The 27,989-nt window shown below is 39.2% G+C and overlaps 1 protein-coding gene across 2 annotated transcripts in view; it reads left to right on the top strand.

Moving 5' to 3' along the window:
• The first annotated feature begins 1,766 nt into the window (after positions 1 to 1,766).
• Positions 1,767 to 27,989, top strand: part of RGS7BP (regulator of G-protein signaling 7 binding protein) — a 37,001-nt gene continuing 10,778 nt past the window's right edge. The window contains exons 1-3 of one of the 2 annotated variants that reach the window (XM_017811216.1): positions 1,767 to 1,925; positions 4,615 to 4,781; positions 25,743 to 25,873. In XM_017811216.1, the coding sequence (XP_017666705.1) occupies positions 1,767 to 1,925; positions 4,615 to 4,781; positions 25,743 to 25,873 (457 nt within the window). The remainder of the gene's footprint in view (positions 1,926 to 4,614; positions 4,782 to 25,742; positions 25,874 to 27,989) is intronic. The other variant, XM_017811217.1, reaches the window with a different exon arrangement.

The raw sequence follows: 27,989 nt of genomic DNA on the forward strand, positions 1-27,989 counted from the left end.
CCTGCCAGAGTGCCATCACTGGCATATTCAAGCTCCTTGGCAAGACTAGGTTATTCTGTGTGATCTGTTTGATGTTGCTTTGGATTCAAGAACATCACCAAAATACAAAAACCCTTTTATTCAACAGCCTGAAGAAACACAATTGTATCAGAAGTTAGCTATACAGTTCTAGGCACTTGGCTACAGAGAGGAACAGGACCAGCCCTGGAGTTGAAGCTGGCTCAATCCATAGCTCAGCCCTGGGCAGTGGGTTCCCTGAGCAGCCCTACGGTAGGCAGCTGCAGACACAGCACAGGCACAGCCCCATGGCCCTCGGCATTGGAAGAGGTGGTGCCCAAGGTATGGGAGGACTGAGAGCATCAGCCTGGTGAACTGAAACCACTCTGTGGTACTGGCACACAGAGTAAACAATTCCTCCACTTGATTATTATTTAATCTTTTCTACAATGAACAAATACAATCTAGTTGCATCACACCCCAAACATTTTCATAGAGCCCCAAAGTACGATGGTTTTTAGTGACAGAAACTAAATCATATAATCATAGAATTTGCTGAGTTGGAAAGGACCCGTCAGGATTATTGAGTCAAACTCCTGGCCCTGCAGAGGACACCCCACGTATCACACCATGTTCCTGAGGGCATTGTCTGAACACTTTTTGAACTCTGCCAGGCTTGGTACTGTTGATCACTTCCCTGGGCAGCCTGTTCCAGTGCCCAACCACCCTCTGGGTGAAAAAACTTTTTCCTGATATCCTGATATCCAACCTAAACCTCCCTTCATGCATCTTCTGTAACTGGTCACTGCAAAGATCAATACCTGCCCCTCTGCTTCCCCTCATAAGGATGTTGAAGACACCAATGAGGTCTCCCCTCAGTCTCCTCTTCTCCAGGCAGAACAGACCAAGTGACCTCAGCCGTTCCTCATACGGCTTCCCCTCCAGACCCTTTACCATCCCCGTGGCCCTAGTTTGGACTACTCAATTTGAGTAGTGAACCAAGTCTTTGTTAAACAGAAAAATGATTTCCAAGCACGCCTCTTGAACATCGGTATTAACTTCGGCAAACGCTGGGCGGGCGGTGCCCTTACCGTCCCCGGGCGCCCTGGGCCAGCTCTAGGTGGCTCTAGGTCATCAAACGCGTTCCGCCCTCGACCCTCTTCCGGTGGCCCCCAGCTGGGCGAGGGGCGGCCACAGCGGGCGCGGGGGGCGGTGCTGCGGGCGCGGGGGGCGGTGCTCCGGCCCCGTGGGGGCGGTGCTGCTGAGGGTGTCAGCCCGCCGGGCTCCACCGGCTCTTCCCAGCCGCTCTCGGCGGGCGCTCGGCGAGACGCGCTGCGGCGGGTCGGGCTTCCCCGCCGGGAGCACCGGGGCGCCTTTCGGCGGCTGCTGGATGGGGAACCCTTTCCCGCCGGGCACTGCTGCGCTCGCCCCCTCACGCCGGCTGCGGGAAGGAGGACGGAGGAGCATGCCACCGGCGGGGCGGTTCCGCGGGGACTGACATGCTGCTGAAGGACGGCAGGTGCCAGCCCTTCCGCCTCTCCCCGCGGTAGCCGAGGCGATGCTGCAGGGCGCTCCCCGGGCTCTCCCGCAGGCGCCAGGCGATCGCCCACAGCAGCCGCGCTCGCTGCCGTGAGCAGCGCGGCTCCGGCCAGGCCGAGGCGACGAGCGGCGCGGGCCCGCTCCCCTCGGCGGGGCGGCGGCGGCGGCGGCGGCAGCGAGGAGGGTGCTGCCCGCACGCGCGGGCGGCTCCGCGCGGCGGATGCGTGTGCATGAGCGCGGCACCGAGCGGGCGCAGGAAGCGCCCCCGCTCCGCCGCCTCTATCTTCCAGGGAGGCAAGACCTCGCCACACGGCTGCGACAGCGAACGCCGGGGCAGCGGCTCCGATGGCGCCTACCAGACCCAGCGAGTCCTGGACGACTGTAAGATGGTGGGTACCGCCGGCGGGCTTGGCATGGTTTTCACCTTTCCCGAGCTCCCTCAGCGGCGGTGCCGCTCCTCCCTCCACGTTGGCTATTCCCATCACGTACAGTTGCACTGTTTTTAGAGCCTCAATCCCCGTCGGGGTGCTGCCCTGCACCCCAGCTCGCGGCGGCTCAAAAGCGAGACGCGCGGGGGTCGTGCTGGGTGCGGCGGGACAGGCGGGGCAGGGGCCGGGGTCGCCCGCCTTGGCAGTACTGCGGGAGCAGGAGCCCGAGCCCCAGAACACACACTGCGAAGCACTGGCGTTGCTTTTTCCTAGAACCGTCCAAATCTGTCCCCAGACTTGCGCTCGCTGAAGCCTAAATGGGTAAATAGTTGCCTCCAGTGAATCACCGCACTCTCTCCTTGCTGTTCTGTTCAGCAACCACATTCTCGCTGTAAAATCCTTCTAAAACAGGACTCTGAATTTGAGGCCCTGAAATTCTGTCCCTGGCATATGTGGTAACTGTTACTAGTCTTCCCGGAGTAGCTGATTGTCATTGTAAAGCCTCAGGTCAAACACCTGCATCTGTGTTAATTTTTGGACTGTCACATTATGGTATGAGATTTTTTTCCATTCATGTTAAAATGCTTGGATCCTGACACTTTCCTCCAGATCAGTGCCATATACCCCCTTTATGGCTCCTTGAGCTACAGTCAGCCTGACATTGGACCCCAGAATTGCTCCTCTAACCGGTGAGAGAAGTAGAAAACAAATGAAGTTGCCGCTACTTTACATGAAAAATCTGGACCTTGCTGAAGCTCTGTCCAGTAACATTGGAAATGGAGCTGCTACTTCTATTCTGCTGTATTCTGACAATTTTTTTCCCCCTCTAGAACTGAAAAATGTGCTGGCAGATTACCCACTCTGATACTTCAAAATTGGGAGCAATTCCCAGTGCACAGTGGAACAAAAGTTGCCACAGTAGGTCTATAAATATACCCAACAAGTGGATCTTACTGGGTTCTGCCTTTTTTCTCATTCCTGACGGCATAATGTGGTTAGTTACAGAGAAATGCTACCTTTGTAGAATTCATTGATTAGAAATAAAATATAATTTACAGATGGGTTGTCAAGTTGCAATAAGATTCAGGAGGTAAAATCAGTATGTTTCTTTCTTGTTCTCTGTCTCGATTCAGTAACATCTGTGTGGTTTTATTTTCCTGGCTGATGCTGAGGTGGCAGAATGAGTCTGTGTGGACAAGGGATGTTGGGTGAGAACAGGCGAAATGTGGCTGGTGCAACCAGTTATCAGTTGCAGGATATCATGCTTTTCTCTTTTTCCTCATGTAGCATAATCATACTATGACACAACTTAGTACAATTGCCTTTATGCATTCTCTTAATCTACGTAATGAGGGAGTTGAAGACCTGTTTAGCAAATATTTTGCCTAGGGCTTTGTTTGCTGTATGCTTTTTGGTTTGTCTGGGGGCAGGTGAGTGCAGATGTACTGAAGTGCACTTCGATTGATGTGCTGCTTCAGAAACAGAGAAACCTATTTGCTGTTCTTACAATGAAATTTTAGAAAGTGTGGCTAAAACAATAACTCAAGACCAGTTCCCAGCTATATAGAGTAATTGCAGTGGGATAAATGAAGGATCAGAATGTAATACTGCAGGAGAAGAGACTCGTTTATTCCTGAGCATAAGAATTTGGGGGCTTGACTTTAAATACTGGTAGCTCTCATAGACTCCAGGTTCTTAGCATGCTTGTGTATGTTGGTCAAGTTGTACTTCTGGTGGTAAATATGACTGCAGAATTATGAGCAATTACTCTTATGTAGTTTGGAAATTGAGGTCCAAACACAGATAAATAAATATTCTGTTCTATTACTCCATGCCTTCCACCCCTGCCACTATGTGGAGCAGATGGTCTTATGCACTTTCTTTCAGAAGACAGCAAATGCTTCATTTCCTTAAAATACAATCCCATGTATGTGATCACTGGAACTAAACAATAATGATCTTTCCATCTGTAAGATTACCCATGTATCCAGTAGCATCCGTATGTATCTGTTAGATATTGAACTTCTGTGAAGGCTGAACTGTTTATTTACTTTGTTGTTTCTTTCTCCCACACACGTTAGAAAAAGTGTTTTATGGAATTTTAACAGGAAAATGCCTGTCTGAGACACCTTCTCAACCAATAACTGCAGATCAGTTTTAAGTCTAAAATCTGGGTTGGAGGCAAGTGACAGAACAGAAATCATTACAAAATAAATTGGCAAAATTGCCAATGTGAAAGCAAACGCTACATTCCAATCCCTAAATGTACTGTAAATCAGGAAGCAGGATGAGCAAAGGCAATAATTTCTGGAGATATTTTTATCTTTTATGATAGCAAAAAATAACCTCATGTTACTAGTAAAACAGATTTTTTTCATCTGCTTAATATTTAATACTACTAGCTTAAACACTTTCAGATATTAAAAGCAGAAACACTGCTTTCCTACAGATGAACATTTATAGCTCACAAAACAAGCAGCTGCCACAAAGGCCCTAGTCATTTACTAAATCTTGGGCTCTTGATTCTGTATGCCCTGAAATTGTGAGCTGCAGGAACAAGCCCTGGATTGGGCATGTTTATAAAAAACTTGATTTCTTTTACCACCGTAGTTAAAAATTCTCATGTATGTAAATCCTCTTTGTTTTTCAGATTGTCCAGGAGTTCAATACCCAGGTGGCTCTCTACCGGGAGCTGGTCATTTCTATTGGGGATATCTCTGTCACCTGTCCGTCTCTGCATGCAGAATTGCACAAAACTCGAACCCGGGGATGTGAGATGGCCTATGAGGCTCATCAAAAACTAGCAGCAATTTCTGGGTAGGAGTCAACTTATGTTTAATTAAAACTGTATTCATGTGTAAATCTTTGTGAAATACTGCATTATGGAAGCTTTCAGCAAAAGCATTAACTTGTTATTCTGTTTTAGGCATAGAAGTGTATGACTAGAAATCTACAGAATGCTTATATCCTTATGATAGCATAATTTTGGTTCAAATCCAGGTCCCTTTACAAAGATAGTATCCTACTGATTTCACTGGATGCTTTTATGTAAGACAAACAGGATTTTATTGCGTATCACTACACAATTTAAAAAGATCAGGGCAGAAGCCATGCCATTCAAGGGTGAAATAGCAATAGCTTTCTGCCCAGTCCTGCATTGAGTATACCTAACTGAATAGTTAAAGGCAACTAGCTTAGCTCAACTAGATACTCAAAAAAATTAGACCAAAAACGATTAGGTGAAAATTGTGTGAGGGGAATACAAATACTAGTCTGAAAACTTGTACTTATATTCTCCATGTACATTTTTAAATCCTTATTTGTGTTGAAATAAGAATGGAAGCTTTGCTAGCATATAATGTTTTAATTTATTCTTTGGTATTACATTATATACATGCCTTTCCATGGTGACAGAATATATTATCACATACTTGAGACTATGCCTCAGTACAAGATAAACCAGCATAAATAGCCATGTCTTATAAAATGGAAATTTGTGCTGCTAATTATGTGTGGGTTCTTCACAGTATGGTGACTGGGGCGTTTGTATTTACACGTATCTCCTGAGTCGTGTCTCTCTGATTACACTTTGTCAGAATTTTCTGCATCTGCCTTATCTGCCATAAGCCATTGTGTACTACTGGAAAAAAACAGAGTTTCTTTTTTTGCAGCTCTGCCTAACCCCTGTTGAATTCCTTTCATCACTTTAATATATATATGAGAAATCTGTCGTAGGTTTAGCATATAAGGGAAAACCACACTCACTATACGGAAGAAGGAACTGGTCGATTGCTTTAGTAGGACTGTAAACATTTTCAAGTAAGACTTTGTGCAAAGACTCTTAAGTTGTTTTTGTGACCTCTGATTTGTTCCTCAAACAAAATGCATATTTTTAAAATACCAGAGTCTGTGAGAATTTTTAAAAAAACACCAAGCAATAGACATGGTTCTTTTAACCCATACACTGAAAATGTGAAAGCAAACAGTAGTGAAATTTATCTTACGTGTTTTCAGACTCAAAAGAAAAACTAATATAAACAAAATAATACATCTGAGTAGCTGAACCTATTTTGTAATTTTTTTTAATCTTTTTTTTTCCCTATAAAGAAAACCATTGATATATGCTTATGTAGAAGTACAGAGGTTTTTTTAAGTAATCATTTTGCAGTTGGGAGTCTGCCATATACACGAATATGTCCTGAAAGTTGCGCAGTTGCTGTGAGATTGACATTTAGCTAATCTAAAACTGTTCTAAATAACTGTGATAATAATGTCATATCCATAACAACTGGTAGGTGTTAGAAACACCGTGAAAATTAGGTGTTTGGCTTGACAGACATTTTACAAGATGTGCTTCACATCTCTGCCCTCCTGCAGCTGAGGAAAGCCATATAAAACAACATTTTTGGTGTATTTGTGAGGAAAGTGGGAAATGAAGGTAGAGCAAGGATTCGGTGTAGAAGAGAGTTAGAAGGAGAGGAGTAATAAATAGTCTCAGAGATTCAGTTTTTAATGCAGCAGGAGGAGTGATGTAGTGCCTATGGCATAGGATCTAGAATGGGAACCTAATTGAATAGGAAGAAAAAGTATCGGGAAGAAAAATGCTTAGGGACAGGAATGTATTAAATCATCCTCTATTAAATAGTCAAGAGGGTAGTGTATTGCTCAGAAACCACTGGTAGTCAGCAGATGACACAAAGGCTCATTTAGTTCACTGCTTTAGTTCAAAATGCACGACACTGCACTGTGCAAACTTCTGGGTAACACAACCAATTCTGTCTTCCAAAACTTTTTAAAGAAAGCCTGTTGCTTTCCCGCTGAGGGAGAATAATAGCAAACAGCTGTTTATGCTACTAGATGATAACATTTCATGACATAACAACATTCTATTAGTTAACGTCATCATTAATGTTCAGTTAGTCTCTAAGTGACCTACCTGAGGTGTTGCAAGGCAATCTTTATTTTAAGAAGTTGGCATCACTGTCTAAGAATACAACAGTAAGTTCATTTATCTTGTTTGTGCTGGTGTCTTCCTTTGGAAAATTAGCAGACCTTAATTCTTGTTTTAATATATCAGGATTTCACAGAATAGGCTTGGAGGGGACCTCTAGCAATCATTTGGAGATCACCTAGTCCAACCCCTATAGGCACCAGTGCACTTGAGACTCCTAAATGTACTCATGACTCAGGCAGTTAGAAGAGGCACCTGTTTCCCTTACTGACTCATCTGTTCTACAAGACAAAGGAAGATAACAAAGAGGAAAGGTGTAAAGACTTGGAAGGAAACAAACAAGAACAGATCCACTAGTGCTGAGAAAGGCAGCTTTGGGAAAAAAATCTGGGAATTGTGGGAAGGGAAAGAAATGCTGAGGCAGAGATAATGCATTAGGAACAGGACAGGATAGAAGTCATGAGGACAAAAAAACTTTGATCGTGGGTATATCAATTCTGGAATATTAGGCAGACATCAGAGTAGGACAGGGAACAAGAAGAGAAAGCTGCAGGTCTACCTGTAGAAAAAGTATACGCTGATATGCCAACAAAAGGAGATTCAACTATATGAACAAAGCGAAAGTCACACTTATATTTCAGCTATGGAGGTGAAGATTTTAAAAACTGAGAGAAATAAAACCAAACAAGATTGTGAAAAAGATGAGGAAGTAGCAAGGAAACATAAAACCTTATAAAGTCCACAATGAATTAGACCATATCACCCCCATCTAGCTCAAATCTGACAGTTGCTCATAACAGAGATTTCATTAAAAAATAAACAAGCGTACAAAAAACCGGCTGTGCACAGAACAATGCCTTCTCTCATGTTTTTGCCACTACGTAGGAATCGGTAAGCAAAGGTTGCATCTGATCAGTTTGTGTCTGATAAATATGAGTTCTCAGAAGATTTCAGGATTTGTGTAAGTATGAATGTCTTTTACTCAAAAAACGCTGAGGTTGAATAAGCACATCTTTACACTGTGATGTGTTTAAAATTAATTTATTAAAAAAATAAGGTTGAAAAAGGAAACTTCAAATTAAGTCTCCAAGTTAATAGGGCCTCATAGATGTTACATCCTCTTCTTAACTTTCTTTCTTATATATTTTTCTGGGGGAAATAGTGAAATTTTATCAAAGGAGAATAAAGATTAGAAATGAAAATAATCTAAATTGAAATATTCTATTTTAATTGATGGTCTTTTAGGAATGCAAGTCAAAGTAAACCCTTCTTTCAGTGTTGGTTGTCTGAGGACTTTAGGTAAATTCTGGCTTTCATAGTAAAAGTTCTTAGTGATTTTTAATGAATTGTCTTCTGAAGAAGGTGAGTAAGTTTTGGTCCTTTCATCATATTTTCTGCTGTATTAATGTCTCAGAAATTAAATATCTCAAAATATTTACATTGTGCACCCTTGTTGTATTGGTTGTCATAGTCAAAACTGGAGAAAGTACAGCAACAAGAAAATTAATCAGCATGATTTTTTCCAAAAGAAAGGAAAGGGAAAATACTTGTAACAACAGGAAGATGGGGGAGGAAAAGGAGCAAATCTGTGTTTTGGAAGGGAGTCTGCTTTATGGAATCATAGTGATGATATTTTAGAATTCATCAAATAGAGAGCCAGCTTTGTAAGTGAAGTCCACTAAGTCTGGGATATCAATAGAAAGATAACGCAGAACTGTATGTTAAGATACAGTTTTGCACAACTGTGCAAGCACTTTTCTAAATATTCTTTCATATTCTTAAGCACTTGATATGCTTACATAATGTGTGCACTTGGCACACTGAAACCAGAACTGGCAGTATCTCTGTGGCAGTCTGATATATATGTTGGCAGTGGCTTTTTTGCATGAAACAAAATTGTGTGACGAGCTCAAGGGTGTACATCTGTGTGAGCATAACTCTGAAATTGATTTTTCTTGGTGGTTCAGACTGCTGTTGCAATGTCTGGAATCTAAGAAGGAATAAACCCCTACACCAATACAGACAGGGGCCGGCCAGTTGGAAAGCAGCCTTGCAGAAAAGGACCTGGGGGGTTCTGGTGAACATCAAGTTGAGCATGAGCCAGCACTGTGCCCTTGTGCAAATCGTGGGCCAACAGCCTCCTATGATACTTCAGGAAATCTTGCCAGCATGTTGGTGGAGCTCATCCTTTCCTTCTACTCAGGGCTGCTGAGGCTGTATCTGGAGTACTGTGTCCAGTTCTGGGCTCCCTAGAAAAGAGAAAGTGACATATCAGAGCAGGTCTAGTCAATGGCCTTAAAGAGGCCATTGGTTGGGAGCAAGTGGCATCCAGCAAACAAGGAGAGGCTGACAGACCTGAGATTATTTAGCTTGGAAACGAAAAGACTTGGATGGGGATCTTATCGATGTGTATAAAAATACTTGATGAGATAGTGTAAAGAAGACATAGCCAGACTGTTCTCAGTGGTATCCAGTGATAGAACAGAAAGTACAACCTGAAATAAAAAAAAAATTGATTTAAACATTTTTTTAAACTGCTTTTTTACTGCGAGGCTGGTAGAATATTGGAACAGGTGCAGTGAGAGATTATAGTCTCCATCCTTGGAGATACTCAGAACTCAACTGGACTTGCCCCTCAGTAACCTACTCTAGCTGACACTGCTTTGAGCAGGAGGCTTGGACTAGTTTAGTTCTAGATGTCCTTTCCAGTTTGTGACAAAAATCACTGTAAATCTTCTCCTTGGGAAACTGCAAAGTTAAGGTTTCCTTATTTGACACTCATGTGCATCTGTTACTCTTATAAAATAGTTAATTAAGTTCCCCTGAATTCAAGAAAAGTTGAGGAAGTAGACCTAAGAATCACATCCTGATTGCATTCCTGTGCACAGAAATGTTACCATACCATAGTGTTGCCTTAAGTTTTTAAATTTATGTAATTTTTACTTTTGTTTTCCTTTTCAATATACTGTAGGATTTCTGATGTTTTCGATAAGCACTAAATAGTGATTTCTAATTAATTAAGAGCTAATTAACATTAGATCTTTTCCTAAGGCTGTGTTAAAACATTCTGTTGACACACGATTGTGGCCAATTTTTTATTGAACTATCTGAATTTTCCCCGAATTATGACCCTTCAGAATTATTATTTGCTTTCTAAAGCACACAAGCAAACTAAAAAGACTCCTTCAAAATATTTTACAAATTAAGGAAAAAGGAGACTCCAAGATTCTAAGTTAATAAAAGCTACATTAAGACAGGCATAACAGAAACCATTTTAACTGTTTAACTTAAAATGTTAAATAAAGCACTGCTGGCAGTCAGTGTAGCTGAGCAGAGACAAAGAGTAGCAGCGCTTAGCTCAGCAGGAAAGAATTTTTATAATCGTTATTCAAAACCAATGTTATGCCAACAGATAGAGCAACAAACTAGAGCTCTGCCCCAGCTAGATACCAATTGAGCAGCATTTATGGAGATCTCTGTCCTCCCTGGATGTCTTTACAGTCACTGCCATGGTACTCCTCTAAAAGTATGTGTGAGAGATGGGGAGTGTGGTGTTGGCTCCAGTGTCCTGGAGTTCTGAATCACAGGCACTGCTGCTGGATCCTACCTCTGTTAAGAGTTATCATTGTTCCAACTGCCAGATGAAAGTTAAGAACTAAGGCAGTGTTTCACAGAAACTGATGACCAGAATGTGGCCTGGTAAAAGTATAATTAAGTATGAAAAATAATGATACGACATGTAAGAAAACAAGGAAAGCAGTCAATATTCACTACAAGAATCAAAACTGTTACACATGATAATGCCAATAACATAATACCCTCTGAATCCATACAAGGTTATGTGGGGTTTTTGCTAAAATGTTGCAGATATTTTAAACAGTAGCACCTTAAAAGTCTGACCTTAAAATCCTATGAAGTAAAAATGTTGAGATTTTTTCAATTCTGAAAACTGTTGGAAATATAAAACTTCCCTTTTGCACTCTCAGGCTATACTGAACGCATCTCAGTAAGTTATTTCAATGTGGCAGGCTAGATCCCACAATTCTTACAATTGTTTAATAATACCTTACTCACCAAGTTGTTCTGATGATTTAACTGTGTCCAAAATGAGTAAAGTCAGGGAGATTTTTGTCTCCCTCCAAAGAAGAGCTTTCAGGATGTGGAGCAAGTTCATTACCAAGCATTCTTATCACATAAAGTCTCATTTTCCCTCAATCTTTACATTCAGCTTCTGTAAACATTTACTGTAACTTTCTTAAATGCTTAAAATTTTCATGTGATTTCAAGCATATCAAATTCTAGGGGCAAATTCTGACAGTGTTTGTTCTACTTTGTTTGGATCATCTTCCCTGATTTCTAAATCATGAAGTGACTCTAAACTTACTAAGGACTAACTAAAGCATGATAGTGCAGCAAGTATTCCAAATAGCTTACTCCTTTCATAAGAGGATAAGGTGCACATGGATTGTTCTGAGTAGATTCCTTTGAAAAAAAAATTCTCTAATTATACAAGCCATGTGCACCCAAAACGATGGAAAGGGACAAGGAAGAGATAAGACTGTTTTCTGTGGAATAGAGCTAAAGTGGGTTCTGTTGTTAAGAATAAAATCTGTTTACTCAGTTTAAGTTGCAAACTGAAAAAGAAGTCATTTAAGTAAAATACCTCAAGTTCTGATACATGCATTCAGAAAGCAAATAATGGAGGAGGAAATAAGGTTATTTACTAAGGTTATAATTCTCATAATAGCTGATCTCTACAGACTGACTTTTTCTTTGTACTGTTGTCTTTGGAACTGTGCTTTAATAGGTGTTTGGGACTTGAAGATACAAGGTGTTAATATCTCCCTTTATAGATCTGTCTGTCATAACTGGAGGCTAGATTCAGTAAAGGGCAAACATACCTAAAAATGAATTTATCACTCTATTATTTCACTATGTTCAGAACAGCAGTTCTGAAAGTCCTGAAAGTTCTACATCTGCAGTAACACAGCATAACTTAGTTTTGACAAAGTAGAATAGCTAAGCACCTTGCTTAATGATAAACCTTATCATCAGCCAGAAGGACAAGCATTCTTGCTTTTCCAAGCTCTGACAAGCTTTATCCCAGAGGTGCTGTCAGAGCATCCTCAGAGCCTGACACACGCTGACAATTTTGACTACTCACAAAACACAGTGGCACCTGCCACTTCCCTTTAGGCAAAGCTGAAGGTGAGTCAACTTAATTTCTAGACTACCTCCTAGAAAAGGGAGGAAAGAGACAGAAGAGAAAAGTGGATGCTAAAGTAGAACGGACACATTTTTGTCAGTCCCTTGTTTGCCTTTGTCTTCTGTTTACACTCAACCAGCACATTCACAGCCCCTTCCAGTGCACTGCTGCCACTGTTGAGACACTGAAGGACTGCTTCCAATTAGCTTCCAATTTGACATGTGTTCTGCATTCATCACTCCTGTATGGGTTCCGAACTGCAGCCTGGAAGAGGATACGAAAAAGCAAGGTGTTGCTGTATTTCAAGTCATTCAATGGAACGCTCTTCTCTGCTATGCACAAGCAGCATTCCACTACAGTTAGGTTTTATAGAGGTTGTTTCTCTAAATCTATCTCATGAATAATGGAGTATTCCAGCCATAGGTAAGCCTATTTATCTGTAGCAATGGTTGAAATAACCACTGCTTTACACTCCTATTTTGAAGTATTCAAACCTTTACAGGAGAAATTGAAGGAAGACAACATACATAATGGGAGAGATTCTGAGACTGAATTACATTGGCAGGGCTCCTTTAGAAATGTTGCAAAATCAGAGCTGACCTTGTTCAGAAAATTCAGTGCTTCTGCAGGCATTCTCATAACTTCATACTCTTGCACCATTTTGTCTTACTTTCAAAAGTCCTGCTCTCACTTTTGGACATACAAAAGTTTTCACACTCTCTCTATGAAAGTGATTTTCTTGGGGAGGATCCAGCGCTTACATATATCTCTAGAAGCAGGAACTGTAGGGATTTTGAAAAGCCTGCAAAACTCAAGTGTGGACTCTGTTTTGACAGTTCCAGTGTTACCTTCGCTTCATTCCAGATTTTCTCATACCCTTTTCTCCCTTGTCATCCCCCTTTTTTTTAAGTGTTTCTGTTTCTTGCTTTTTTTCCTCGTAGCCCATCTCCAAACAGTAATGAAATTAACATCTAATTTGGTGTTTGGGAACTCTTCAGGGCAGAGTCCTGAATGTACCTATAACAACCCTGCTGGAATCCACTTACCTTTAATTCTGCAGCATTACTGAAGTAAACATTATTACCAAAAATAATAATTTTTCCAAACTTTTTTATGTTTTGGGAAAAGTCTTAAAATTTCGTTCCATCTCTGACTGATGTTTCAGATGAATTACTTATTAAATAGGTGTACCTGTATTTATTATCTCTGAAAAATAAATATTTAGTGATTTTGCATCATATTTCAGTATTTCAAGGGAAGGCATAGTTTTCAAATAGTCTATTTTATTATTGCTATAATGTTTCCTAAATAAAGCATGTGAATATTACATTTTTATCATACTGATTTCATAAATTATGATTTAAAATGTCAATTTACTGGAATTTTAGGTGATAACATGTAACAGCATATAGCAACTCCTTTATATTTCTTGGCATGTCACAAGTGGAATCAGTTAATAAGCTCCTGAACAAAACCGTGAGTGTTACTAATTTATGTCTGCAAATAGTGCTTCCCAAAGGGATTTAGAGCTAAATTTTAAAAAGTGTATGAAGACTTAGAAGTACAGCTAATTATGAGCCTTTCATGTCATGCTAATGTACCCCACAAAATTTAGGGGTACCAGAGAAGACACATAGTTCAAAATTAGTGTCAGACAAATCCAAAGTAACTTTTTCATTGTAGTATTTCTGAGAGAAAAAAAAATTATTTATTGACAGAATTTAAAAAAAAATACATTTGTGAAAAAAAGTATACTAGAATTTCATGCCTAGCTTCACAGATGTAGTTAAAAGTTACTGTTGTGCTGATCTGTAAATAAGATGGGCAAGAAGAGTGCCTTTTTGTCCCCAGTAGACCCACTGTTTTGAGGTTTATTTCAACAGCATATGCCAGTAATTTTCTTCTGTAGGTTTCTACTGAAACACTGCTGAGGCTAAAGCTGAGAATTTCATAAAGAGTTTTAAGAGCTTCATTCCTAATAATTTTCCTAAATACTGGTTGATTAAGAAATCTCACATGGCTGCAATTTTCCATGCTAGACATTCTACCTGTCTTGGTTCTGTTTGGGTTTGCTTATATTCTTCTCAGAAAATTATTTCTGATTCTCACTGAATCTTACAAATCCAGACTATGTTAGCAATATATTCATATTTCTTAAGAGAAGTGAAAGCATGATATAATGAAGTTATGCATAGAAGAGGACTTCAGCATGGGCTCTTAGAATTCCACATATACCGAGATTTTGTTTCTGATTTCTTAAGTCTTTTTTTAAGTTTTGGACTGAAAATTGCCTGCTAATGGAAATGTTTTTACTAATTCTCAGTATTTCTCAACATTCTGAAACAGTGCTTTCTGATTAGAAAGGAACTATTTAGATTCTCTGCCTCTCACTGAAATCAGCCAATATGCCAAGTTAATTGTGCAGGCCCATGCAATTAAGGGCATGTCTTTATCATGACCCGTGTTCTGTTATGCTCCTTCAAGTGCTAGACTTCCTGCATAGTCATCTAAGAAAAGACTTCACATTTGTCATGAGCCGTGGTGCACAGAGATTTGCTCTAGTAAGATATGAAGTACCAAATCGTAACTCCTCTCAACACCATCATCAGAAACTTGCAAGATCAGCCTCCAGCCAAGGGAGATACCAGTTCTGTCAAGCTTACTCAGGGAAAATTCCAACCAAATCTGAGAAGGCATACAACATCCCTTATAATGTTCCCAATGGCTTTATAGTTCTGTTTCAGAACAATTAATTAAATATTTATAAACATTATCTGGGCATTAAGTTTTCATCTGGACAAAGCACTAAATTAACATTCCTTAATCCAGAATCCTTACAGTATTAGAAGTTAAATAATGTTTAAAATTCACGTTTTAAAATTAAACATATACTGAAGTGCTTGCTGTTACTGAATAGCATTTTCTCCTTGCTGGATACATTTGCAGATCTACATTTAGATTTTCTACATAATTTTTAACTATCAGAGAAATAATACACTGAGTTATTTGTATATAAACAGTTATTCATGGAAGGGCTTCCTTTTCTTTTCATTTTTTATCTTGCCGTTCCTATCTTTCATGTTAGTACTTTCTGCATGAAGATTTCCTGGCAGCAGATTTGGTGTAAGAATGCTAATACTGCCATATTATATTAAATTATGTGCTTGAAGTTGTTGAAGAAGCTGCTTTCCCATTGGAGAAGAAAACAAGTTTGCATTTATTGTGTGAGCACAGAGAAGCTGACACTCTGTCTATCACAGCAAGACAGATCATTGAAAATATACTGTTGGTAACCTTGGCAGCACAACAAATGGTTAGGTGGCAAAGTATTTAGAAGTGCCATGTTTATACAGCAGCCCCTAATTATTTCCAACAGTTCTGGAGCTGTTATTGTGGTGAAGCAGCACTATTCACCCATATGTGTTTACACCCCCTCCCCAAAGAATCACCAACAAAGCAGAGATTGGTATTTTGGAATAGGATGATAACTGCAACCATGTCACATGAGGCTGAGCAATGGGAAGCTCTATGCTGAGGCAGGAGTCCCTTCATGCAGGGTGAAGAGCACCAGTGCCCCAAAAGGGTGGACATTCCAAAGTCTGGGCATTTAATTTAGTTGCAGACTTACCCAAGGTGTCATATGTGTACAGCCTTGCTATTCATTTTACATCATTCAAGACTTGGAAATGAGTTGTATGTCTGTGCATACAGAATACTAGATGCCCAAGGAAGACTTTGCGGAGGAATCCTTGTTTCCCATGCAGAAAAAGGGCATTTCAAAGAGGAAAAAACCAAAAGCAATACCAGTTCACAAAGTCAAATGGAGACTAAAGCAGGATTAAAAAATCTGAAGTGAAAAAAATGCAAAGTTCTTTATGCCAGAATACTGCTTCCTGAACACATTTTATCAACAGATGGTTTTAAAAATTTCTTTCTCCATATATGAATTTCAATTCAGGAAGCTAATCTGTTTTTTTTTTTCTTTTTTTTTTTTTTGACACATTCATGTTTTCTCAGTCTTGCAGCTGTGATTTTTAACTTCACTACTCATACAGATTTGATCTGTGAAGTGTCTGGTGGAGCTGTTTGAGATACTTCTACTGACTCTATACCACAATTTCTTTTTCACTTGAAATACTTTTATATGGAGGTATTTGGATATTTGGGGTTTTTAAAAAGATAAAAAATACTCTGCCATATTCAAAGCACTTCTAGAAGCATTTGATACATCCAGAATCCCAAACAGTTATTCTGAGCAACTTAGTAATGGTCTGCTTGGTGGATTGTTTTCCTTCCACTTTAGAATTACAGTAGTTACACTGTTTGACTAACAGAAAAAAAAAAGGATTATGAAAAGGTATAGACTTTCCAGCAATTGTTAATGCAGTAAATCTCATACCCAAATCACAGTGTAACTTACAGAATATTTTCCCATTAGTTTAAATATATATAAATATACCAATGTGGTATGCTATATTTTTGAGGATAAGCAAATACATTGTTCCTTACTACTACTCATTCTAACAGCAGTGTGCCCAGGTGGCCAAGAAGGCCAATGGCATCCTGGCCTGTATCAGGAACAGTGTGGCCAGCGGGACCAGGGAAGTGATTCTTTCCCTGTACTCAGCATTGGTGAGGCCACACCTGGAGTACTGTGTCCAGTTCTGGGCCCCTCAGTTCAGAAAGGATATTGAGGTGCTGGAGCAGGTCAAGGCTGGTGAAGGGACTCGAGCACAAATCCTGTGAGGAGAGGCTGAGGGAGCTGAGGCTGTTTAGCCTGGAGAAGAGGAGGGTCAGGCGAGACCTCATCACTCTCTACAACTACCTGAAAGGAGGTCATAGCCGGGTGGGCCTTGGCCTCTTCTCCCAGACAATCAGCAGTAGGACAAGAGGGCATGGTCTTGAGTTCTGCCAGGGGAGATTTAGGCTGGATATTAGGAAGAAATTTTTTACAGAGAGAGTAATCAGACATTGGAATGGGCTGCCCAGGGAGGTGGTGGATTCACCATCACTGGAGGTTTTTAAGATGAGACTGGATGTGGCTCTTAGTGCCATAGTTTAGTAAGCACAGCAGTGTTGGACTTGATGATCTCAGAGGTCTTTTCTAAACAGATCGATTCTATGATTCTATGATCTTTTCTCTGTTTTTCTCATTCTGATATATGGAAAATCAGAAATCTAAGTTACAAACAGATAAAAGTTACCTAGATCACACAAATGCTTTATGGAATGCCTTTTGGAAAAACTATGTTGAAATTTATATTCAAAAAAGGTACTAGAGACAGAAGAAAAATGGAAAAAAGAAGTGTCATAAATCTAAGGAAACATCTGGTTTAGTGTCCTATGAATGGTCAACAGCAGATGGCATCACTTGCCTGCAGCAGAGTTCCTCCTGAATTCAGTATGTTAGTAGTTTGTTCTGACCTAGATCCTACAGCATCAAATAGCTGAAGCATTTAACTCTTTTCCTGACCTTTCTGGAAAGTTTGACCTTATTTGTCTACACAGATCAGAACCAATTTCATAAACGACCCCACATCAGGTACTTGGCTTGATTTTCATAAAATCTCTGTACAGATTAACCAAAGAAGCTGCACAGGAGTGTAGGTGTGAATCCCTACCATTTATGTTTTGTGGACTTGTGAATCCCTACCATTTATGTTTTGTGGACTTCTGAAAGACAGAGTTTGTAAATTAGTTATTAATGAATAATAACTGATTAAGGGACATTTTAAAGAACATAGAAGCTTAGCAAAAGTCAAAGAGGAAATCCACAGGCAGCACAACTTTCAGCTGCTTGCAGTCAAGATAAAAGAGGCTGGACTTGAGCCTATTGGATCACACAAACTTATCTGTGCTGTCAGTAGTTTTTTTCAGAGAAATTCATTTGAGAACAACTTGGATGATGACAAGGCAGGGTACTGAATATGAATTTTTTTATAAACTTAGGAATTACTGCATATACAGCTAATCTGACTGCCTCCTTCTTGCTTATCACAGATTGTTTCTGGAAGGCCTGTGTCATGGTTTGGGTTTATCTGTTATTTGGCATCATATAATTTGAGGCTGTGAGATTTTTTTTGTTCAGCTGAGGCTAGAGCTAAGCAACGCTGACCGGAGAGCTTGCCCAAAGATTTCTTTTATCTAACCTGACACCACCTTCTCAACAGGGAATCTGATAATATGCAGAGAGAAAAGCCCTGTTCAGCTTATGGTTGGCTAGTGCAGAAGTCTTACAGATTTTTCTAGAGTAAAGGCAAGGGACAGACAGCTAAATGAAAGAACGATGGAAAATGGGCTTAGAGTTAAGTTTCTGCAAAGACATAGTGGTCAAGTGCTGCATTTTTTTAATTTTCTTTTTGAAATCTTATGATAAAAGCAGAATTGAAGACACGTGTGCAATTTCATTTGGAATTCTGAGTGCTTAAAAGTACCCTGTTGGGGATTTTAAGCTTAGTTAGGGTGGTGGTTTAGTCTTAGGCAATAGCCAAACTCCCACCCAATTGCTTGCTCAGTCACTCCTCAGCAGGACATGGGGAGAAAACAGGAAGAACAGGAATGAGAAAGACTGGGTGGCAATAAAGACAAGAGACCTTCTTTACAGCTGTTGTTGTGGGTAGAGCAGGCTTGACTTGGGAAAGATTAACCTAATTTATTGACAATTAAAATAAAAATAATTACTAATGTAGGTAATGGGAAGCAAAAAGACAAACATTAAGCTAGCATCTTTTCTGCCTTGTTTCCCAAGCTCACCTTCATTCCAGGCTCCTCTACCTACCACTGCCGCCCTAGCACTGCAGGAGTGATGGGAATGGGGAGGTACAGTCAGTCCATAACTGACCTGCTTTCTCCTACATCCTCACACTTTTCCTCAGCTCTAGTGTGGGCTTATCCACAGGCAGCAGTCCTATCAGGAAAATTTGCTCCAGCATAGGCTCTCCACAGGTGGCAGTTCCTTCAGGAACATCCATCTGCTCTGGTGTGTTCCTCTCTGCGGGCTGCAGGGACAATCTATGTTTTCTAAATAGCATGCTCAAATAGTGGATATGCTGCAAAGTACATGCACAGCTCTTAAAAACAGTGCATGATACTTGTTTACTTGATAAGGTAAAGTCAGGGATGTGAAAGAATCATAGTAATTAATTTTTAATTAATTAATCCATTTTAATGGTAACGTTACGGCATCTGTAGTAATTATTTAATATAGTGAGTTTCCAAAAGAATTTTAGAACTTCAACATGAAAAAAAACCAGGGAAGCTTCAGTAACATATGCGATGCTATATTTTTTATTTGAGGGTTATTTGTGAAAAAGGGGAGCCCTCCATGAAAAGGAAACAACAGCATATTCAAAATGACTGTTATTTGCAGACCATACACGGCCCTATAAATGGTTCTAGCATGGAGATATCTAAACTGCCATCAACCTGGGAGTTTGCAATGTCTCTATTATATGATTCACTGCATTGTGAGTTTATTGTGCTTTTTCTGTCATACACTCAGGTTGAGTCGATCAGCTGTATCAGAGTTATTGGAGATTTACGCTGGTCTAACTAAACAAGATCTGATCACATGTCTTTGTTGTTGAGAGTGCAATTGTAACTGCTTCAAAACAACAATCTGATTTAATAAAAACAACATTGCAATCATTTACGGTTCTACTAGAAAGAAAGAGCCCTGCTTTTTGCCTGCCTGGACTGGGGTGTGGCATAGAGGTTGTATGACAGTATTGCATTAGTAGAGAACAAAAAAACAACACACGACACTGAAGCTGACAGCAGTTTGTGTACGTTTAAAATAACCCCAACAAATGGAAGGAACATAAATAAGAATGTTTTCCTAATAATTGTTTTGAAGAAAACATTGTTGGATGACTTTCTGCCTATATTCAAAATGCATCAGCCAGTCTTCTGTTGCCTTCAAAGCTGCGTAGTTACGTGATAAAGAAATAAACAATCTATTTAGGATACAAAAGCAGAGGCAGGTTTAGTAGGTTGTTGCACCTGAGCCATAATCAGAGGGGTTCCTTGTGCTCAGTTAAGTGTATCTTCTCTGCAGTATTTGTCACATTTTTCATTGCAACAGAAGCTCCATATGTCTGAGGTAGGTCTTGTTCCCAGATCATCTTTTTAGCTGCTGTGTGTTTCTAAACTGCAAGTGTTTTTGATACTAAATTAAAGTACAATCTACAGGGTTATATTTGTGGACAGTGATTTCCCACAGCTCATCAAGGCAATTTGCATTCTTTTTCATAAGAGATACATATATGGAGCATAAGGCAGAATTTGATTAATTAATTTTCCTTTGGCTTTTAAAGACAAACACTCTTCATTATATGTCTAGATAGTTCTTTCAGCTCATCGTATTTTAGAACTATTAATACTTTTCCTTAGAGTTAAGCATAGAATTTGTCTAAACAATGCTTTTACAAAAAGATGTATCAAACCCCTCATGTAACATCACTACTCTTTTAACCAGAGATCATCAATATATATATTTTTCATGTTGTTTATAGTAAAAGTAAAATACTGCTCTGTTGTAAATGTGTGACTAAAATTATGACGTTAAATTCAGAATTAGACTATAATTGTTTTTTCAGTTTTATTGTCTTTAAGTTTCACACATTTTAATGGAACTGTAAATGCTGGACACCTGTGGAAATTCAGAAAAATCTGAAGGTATTTTCTTAATTGTAACCAACATTTTGGCAGTACAATAAAATCATGTGTCAAGTATTTTGGGGGAAAAATATTCGCTCTTTACCTTTGCATTTAGGAAGGAGCATTTTAATAATGTTTATTCTTTTTATTCTTGTATTTTAAAATAATTATCAAAATAACTACATTCAGCTCTCTTAACGATATTGGGTACTATATGGTTGGTGTAAGAGCTCCCCCTATAGGTTTTATTTTAAATATCTGCTTAGGAAAATAAAAAGGAAATTCCACTTCTTGTCAGTGCTTTGTAAACATCTTCATTTGACCAACATGACCTGATCTTTAAATGTAGGATTTTACAGAAAGAAAGCCGTCTATTTTACTAATGGTCAAAATGTGAGAATGTAATGTTATAGATTTATTTATTTTTACAAAAAATTATACTTTTAATAGCAGTGTGGTAAACTGCATAACGTAAGCTACTGTTATATAAAGGAACAAAACAGCGTTTTCACTTTTGTAACTACTTTAATACCTGTAGATATCAGAGCTCTCAATCTACAGAAGTAGGGCTCACACAGCAGTATGAATTTCTCATAAACTGAGTAGTGTTCACATCTTTCAATAAGGACTTCTGCCTTTTATGGCACCCTGATGAGTATGGTACTCATGTGACAACTACAGAAATTTCTAGTAAGGAAGAGACAGGATATTTGAAAGTATTTTATATACAACTATCAACATAATTTAGCAGAGAGAGCAAAAAGGAAAATCAGAGCCAAATTATCTGCTTGTTTTACCTAGATATCAGCAAGTGTTCCTAAGTCAAATAAGTAATCCTACAGACCTTGTGGTGGAACACGTCATTTTTGGTAGTAATAAGCTGCCTATCTATCTGTCTTTAATAAAGTTTTTAAGTCTTAAAAACAAAAAAAAATCTTTGTGGGAAGGAACGTGTTCTCTTAGTTCAGTGTGAAAATCAAAGCCTACTGTACTCTCGTGAAGATCAGCCAGGAGTTACACCTGACGGTCTTAAGCAATGTGGCAGCTTTGCATGGGCCTATAGACTTCAGCCTGCATGCAAAACATTTGCATAACACGTGCACCCATCTCACCGATCACCCTTCTTATGTATGCAGACATGTCTCTTGCTGCTTCACTGGCAAGTGAGGAGGCTTTCTCAGAGCCATGAAATTCCATAAATTCTGTCTTTGGTCCCTTCCTACATGGGCCGTTCTCTGCATTCTTAGGAAAGGCAGCAGCACTTCCCTGTCAGATGAAGTATTTCCAAGAAGCCACAACCTGTGTATCCAAATCCTTTGAAAATTACCAGTAACTCTTCATTTTACCTGAGTGGATAGGGAAAAGCAAGAAAATTTCTGTTCCACAGTGGATGTGGGAAGTGAGTACAATTCCTGTTCACAGTCCTGTGGCAGCTGTGCTTGGAAGCCGATGGTGAGGTGCTACTCTTTGTCTCAGGTGCAGGTGGTCAGTGCTGTGCTAGCTATCATATGCCCACCTGCACATAAGCTATTAAACAGCTCTGTTGAGAACACGATTTAGCACAGTACTGTATAAGATTCTGTTATATGGGATTACTCTTGAAAATCTTTACTGGTCTTAATAAAGAAATCAGCCAAACTAACTGAAGCAGCTGACTGTGGGGGATGAGAGGGGTGATATTATCAGTTTGCTTGAACTTCTCTTTGTAAATAAATTTTTTTAGTATATGTGCTGCCAAAGCGAGCACTTGTAAATAAATATTAATTCGGTATATAGCTAATTAGTATTAGTTAATAATAAACATATCATAACCAGCATTCTGAAAGTTATGTCTGTACCAGTCCCCCATTCAGCATTTCTCATGACATGACATTGAACATACAGAATTAGAAATATGGAGAATTGAAATTTATAGCACTTTAAAGAGAAATTTTAAGCCCTGTACACAGAATTCAGGGATTGTGAAAGAAATCTTTATATGCATTCACATCAGCATGAAAATGAGGCCTATATACATGCATAGGAGAAAATTGTTTGGTTGCAAGCTAAAGGAATTCTTGTGGTCATTATTGTAATTAGATACTAATTAAATAGTTTGAGACAATCAGTGAGGGTACTGGCCTGGAAATAATTCTCTTTGTGTAAAGTTTTCATAATTAAAAATATTTTTCTTGGGTGTCACTGCTGTTACTCTGGATTTGCAATTTAGAGAAACATTTTGCCTGCAGTCCAATTACAGATGCTCCATATTCTCGAGAAAACAAGAATGGGTCAGAACATGCATATATCATCAAAGTGTCTACGTCTTACTTTACTCTATTCATAAATGTACTTTGCAAGAAAAAGACATTAGATTTACAAGAGCAAAAAAATATGTATTATTGTGCTTTTGAATACTCTTCCAGCTCATTTGTAAATAGGAAGCCACTGAAAAATTTGAATTGGCTCATGAGCATCTTATATATAATTGCTGCTGCCTTAGTCTGCACAATTAAAAATTCTGTCACTAAGAGTAAAAAAGTTCTAAAAGTTTTCACCATTTTTGCTTCTTAGGAATTTGATAGTCATATGAGGCATGCAGATCCTGAAATCTTTTTGCCAGTGACAGCTAGAAAGGAACATTGCAAATTGTAAATAAACATTGCAAACTGAGTTCCTGTAATAGCCATGACTTCTAAAAGATCTGAGTATTTCTAACATTTTAAATAGTGCAGTGAAAAACAGGACAGCCATAATCCAATTTTATCTAAATCTGCTACAAGGAAATTATCAATGTAGTGATTACTCCTCTTAGTGATAGACTTGTGGTTAAATAATACTAGCTCTCACAAGAACTAGACAGATTCAGCGTGACTTGCATGAGATAGTGGAGTATAACTGCATCTCCCTTTCAGAAAGAGTACTCATCACTGAGGAGAAAAAGGTCATCATAACCATCCAAGGTGGCTATAATTTTTTGTAGGCTCCACTTTGCACAAGAACATGGAGGAATCACCTTCAGGTTGAATAGGCAAATCAATGGCTTCAGGACAGAAGAAACCCTGCTCTCAAAAAAATAGTTTGGGCATCGAGGAAACTCAGACAGAAACGGAATGTGCTTGTGTGTATATTTGAGGGGCTCCAGGACTTAGGTGTTACATGAAGTAAGCAATAAGTTTGATGACCAAAATTTTGGACCTGGATCTTGAGGATGGAAAACAAATGTGATTCTACACTCCTTACGTTTTTTGTAATCCCTGTATTGGTAAGGACAGCTCAAAGGAAATTACTGTATATGTGCTTATTGAGAAAAAGGCTGCAACAGTAAGTGATGGAAACAATTGGGTGGAGGGGGGAAACAGCTGTATCATTGTCTACTGCAATTCATGATACTGAACTTGGGAGTAATGTTCATTGAAAATTTAAGCATATTTGATACAAAAGTGTATAAAAAATCTTATCTGTAAGGTAAAAGGTAGGACAAATCAGGATAGTAAAAGCCTCCAACAGTCCACATATTATAATGTATTATAAATATATATTATGTTGATCATTTTGGCTGGACCCTGGATCTAGGTATAAATAATGATCTCTTATGTCAGAAAGAACCCGTTTCACTAGTGTAAATAAACATTGTCTGCTGTAGGTCTCAAAGCCTTTGGCCTAGATTGGTATTAAGAAATTATTTGACCATATCAGCCCAATCTAGTGTTGCTGCAAATAAATTATCAGATAAGTTCCTTTGGTTCCTGTTAGGAAATGCTCACATCTACTTTTATTTCATATATAGGGGAATCTTTTGAAGTGTAGGTTTAACCACAGGAAATGCAATCACTTTAAAGAATGTTTGCAATCTTTTTATTTTGAAAGCTTCCTTTATATTATTTGTAGGCTAGAATTCTGTAAGTGTGCTGAATTTTTTTTTTTATTTTTTAGCAGTAGTATTCAGAAGTACCTTTAGGTTCAGCATAGTTAGAAAAGTAGGTTCCTCTAGTTATTATAAAAGTTAGTTTTGAGGGGTGTATTGCCATTTAGCATCACTATGTAGGAAATGAGTAGTAAGAATGTCTGAAAATGAAATCTCTGAAATCCCAGTCAATCTTAACTGCTTACTGCCCTATTGAAGGTATCTTCACAATGAGCGTTGAAAACCTAATTATCAGGGATTACTGGCTAAATCACTTCATTAGCACTTACCAAAACAGTTCTACAGAATAGTTTATAATAAAGAGTGTTTGTACTCGTGTAGCATACCCAGCCTACAAAATTGATATCTAATGTCTGATTTTACAACCAGGCATGAGAATTGGTTCCTGGATCTGGGTAAATCATTTTCTTAGTTTCCTGAGCAATTAATTGGAGGGGTACAATTACTCTTGGTTTCTATTTTTGTTTTCAAGATTGTTACTACTTCTCTGAAAAAAAAGTCTTGTGCATCCCATTCTCCTCACAGTGCAGTATCACATAACTACTGATTTAAACATGGGGGGGAAACAAATTCAGGCAGAATATATAGAACTAAAACTGACTTGTTTCTGATGAGAGTGTCTTCAAAGTAGATTGATTATGCCTGATCCAGAATTTCTAATCTTGGCTGTTAAAGTGGCCCTGGTGTCTCTTGTGTCTGTGTCAAGACCAAGGGTAACTGAAACTGGATGGCAAAAGAATGCTTCAGTCTCACAGGAAATACTTATCCAAAGCTTTGAAAGAGGAGAAAATAGTCACTTATTTACCACTTTTCCGAAAATATGCAGAGGAGACAATAAGGACATGTAATCTTACTGAAGACAATCCAGCTTTAGCTGTGTTAAGCCTAGAGCTTTATAGATCTAAAGAATTGTTTGTAAATACAATTCAGTAGAAACCACTTAATAGTTTGTGAAGCAGATTCTGATGTGTTGCTTGCATCAGTAGGTAAGTGGATTTGATGACCCTTGCATACTTCTAGTCTCTTTCCTAACTAAATTATTCTCTTTTGCTGCAGCCCAGAAGATGGTGAAATTCATCCTGAAATCTGTAGGCTATACATCCAGTTGCAGTGCTGCTTAGAAATGTACACAACAGAAATGCTGAAGTCCATATGTCTGCTAGGATCACTGCAGTTTCATCGGAAAGGTATTGAATTGCACAAATATTCAGATGCTGATTTTGAAAAAAAACCCAATATTTTACAGCAATCTGGGTACTCATGAAAGACAAAGCACTGTTTTGGCTGGGGTAGAGTTAACTTTATCAACAGTAGCTAGCAAGGGACTGTGTTTTGGATTTGTGCTGGAAACAGGGTTGATAGCACAGAGGTGTTTTAGCTATTGCTGAACAGTGCTTGCTGTCAAGGCCTTTTCTGCCCCTCACTCAAACCCACCAGTGAGAAGGCTGGGGGTGCACAAGGTGTTGGGAGGGGACACAGCTGACCCCCACTGACCCAAGGGATATCCCAGATCATATGGCATTGTGCTCAACATATGAAGAGGGGGGAAAATGTAGAAATGGGAGGACATTCAAAGGATGGCATTTGTCTTCCCGAGTCATCCTTACACATGGTGTAGCCCTTCTTTCCTGGGGATGGCTGAACACCTGCCTGCCAATAGGAAGTGGTGAATGAATTCCTTATTTTGTTTTGGTTGCATGCACAGCAGAGTCTTCTGAGATATTAAACTGTCTGTATCTCAACCTACAAGTTCTCTCACTTTTACCCTTTCAGTAGACTCCCTATCCCACTAGGGGTGAGCAGTTGAGCAGCTCTGTGGGGCTTCGTTGCCAGCCAGTGTTAAACCACAACAAGCACCAAACTATAAAATTAACTATACCTATATATAGGTTTTCAGCTACTAAAAAAGGGCTCTTTTTCTGTTTATCATTATTCTTGCAGAAGCGTGTCTTATCAGGCATGTATCACTAATGTCCTTGTGGTTTAGAAGTCTGATTTTTTTTAAAAAAAGAGTAGTCCCTGAAGTTTTAGCTGTCATTAGTCAGACCAGTGGGCAAGCTTAGTAATTTTATTAGAGGTATTTGCTGGGTATAATATTTGAGGTCAAATGTTTGATAGAGCTGTATGGCATGGTTTTAGTACTAAACTGATTCCTTACTATCTCTGTTTATTTATCCAGCAATGCTATTTTATAGTTGTCTGAGTTTTGGCCAGGACAAGGTTAATTTTTTTGCAATAGCTGGGAGGCATCAGGACCTTAATGTTATTCAGTACCACCTCATGTCACTGCCAGGGGTAGGGGAAAGGGACTCTCAGGCTTATGTGGAGGAGAGCGTGGCTTCTGCTCAAAAAACGTAGCAGGGAGCAGGGAGTCATTCACTTCACTTGTCTTGGGGTTGGTGGTGAGCATTTTTGCATGTGAATCACCCTCTCTTTTTCATACTTTTCTTAATAGTATTGTTGCTGTTCCCGTCCATTTTCTTATCTCATTGCTGTTTCCAGTAAATTGTTCTTACTTCAGTCTGTGAACTTCACTTTTTGTGCCTTGGTTTCTAAACTCCATTCCACCTCATCAGGGAGGGGAAAGAGAAGGGGAAGAGAGAGAGAGCGGTGTGTGATTTGGCAGAGTCTCAGTGGGGTCACTGAACCACAACAATAACAGAAGACTGATAAGTGTCATTAAAAAGCTGCCCACTTTTATAGAAGTAGTTAGTAGATTTGGAACTGAAATCTACCTCACAGAGTATTTTTACACACAGAGGAGATGTCCTCACTTCAGTGAAAATGCATCTCTAATGATTTCATATTTGATTAGCCTCCTGAAAGGAAGATGTAAAAATGCTGATAATTTACTGAATAGTTTACTTAGTAACCTCATTGATCAGTGATGGCACACGCTGATTAGGACTGTATCTGTGCTGATTGTAACTACTCTTTCCCTAGATAATATCTCAGAAGAATATACTAGGTAAAGACAAGACAAAACTCTGTTATGAACTGTGAGAAAGGCCTTGTAATGAACCTTGTGAATTTCCTGTCACACAGAAAGGTCTTGTAGTGTATTTTTTTTGCATTGAGCCAGGGATATTTGGTATTTTTGTTATGGAAGAAAGAATGAGAGGTTTATAACTGCTTAACTGAGCTTCTCAGTTATTTATTTCAAGTCAAAATAAATCTATAGAACAAGAAGAGAGAGTTAACAGCTATTGTATAACAAGATGCCAGTAGCTTTCACAATGAATCATCATTTTTTAGGACAGATTTTACTACATTTCTTAGCGCTGGTTACAGTTGTCAAACCAT

Source organism: Lepidothrix coronata, unplaced genomic scaffold (genome assembly GCF_001604755.1).
Source record: "Lepidothrix coronata isolate B3197 unplaced genomic scaffold, Lepidothrix_coronata-1.0 Scaffold31, whole genome shotgun sequence".
Classification (NCBI taxonomy): domain Eukaryota; kingdom Metazoa; phylum Chordata; class Aves; order Passeriformes; family Pipridae; genus Lepidothrix; species Lepidothrix coronata.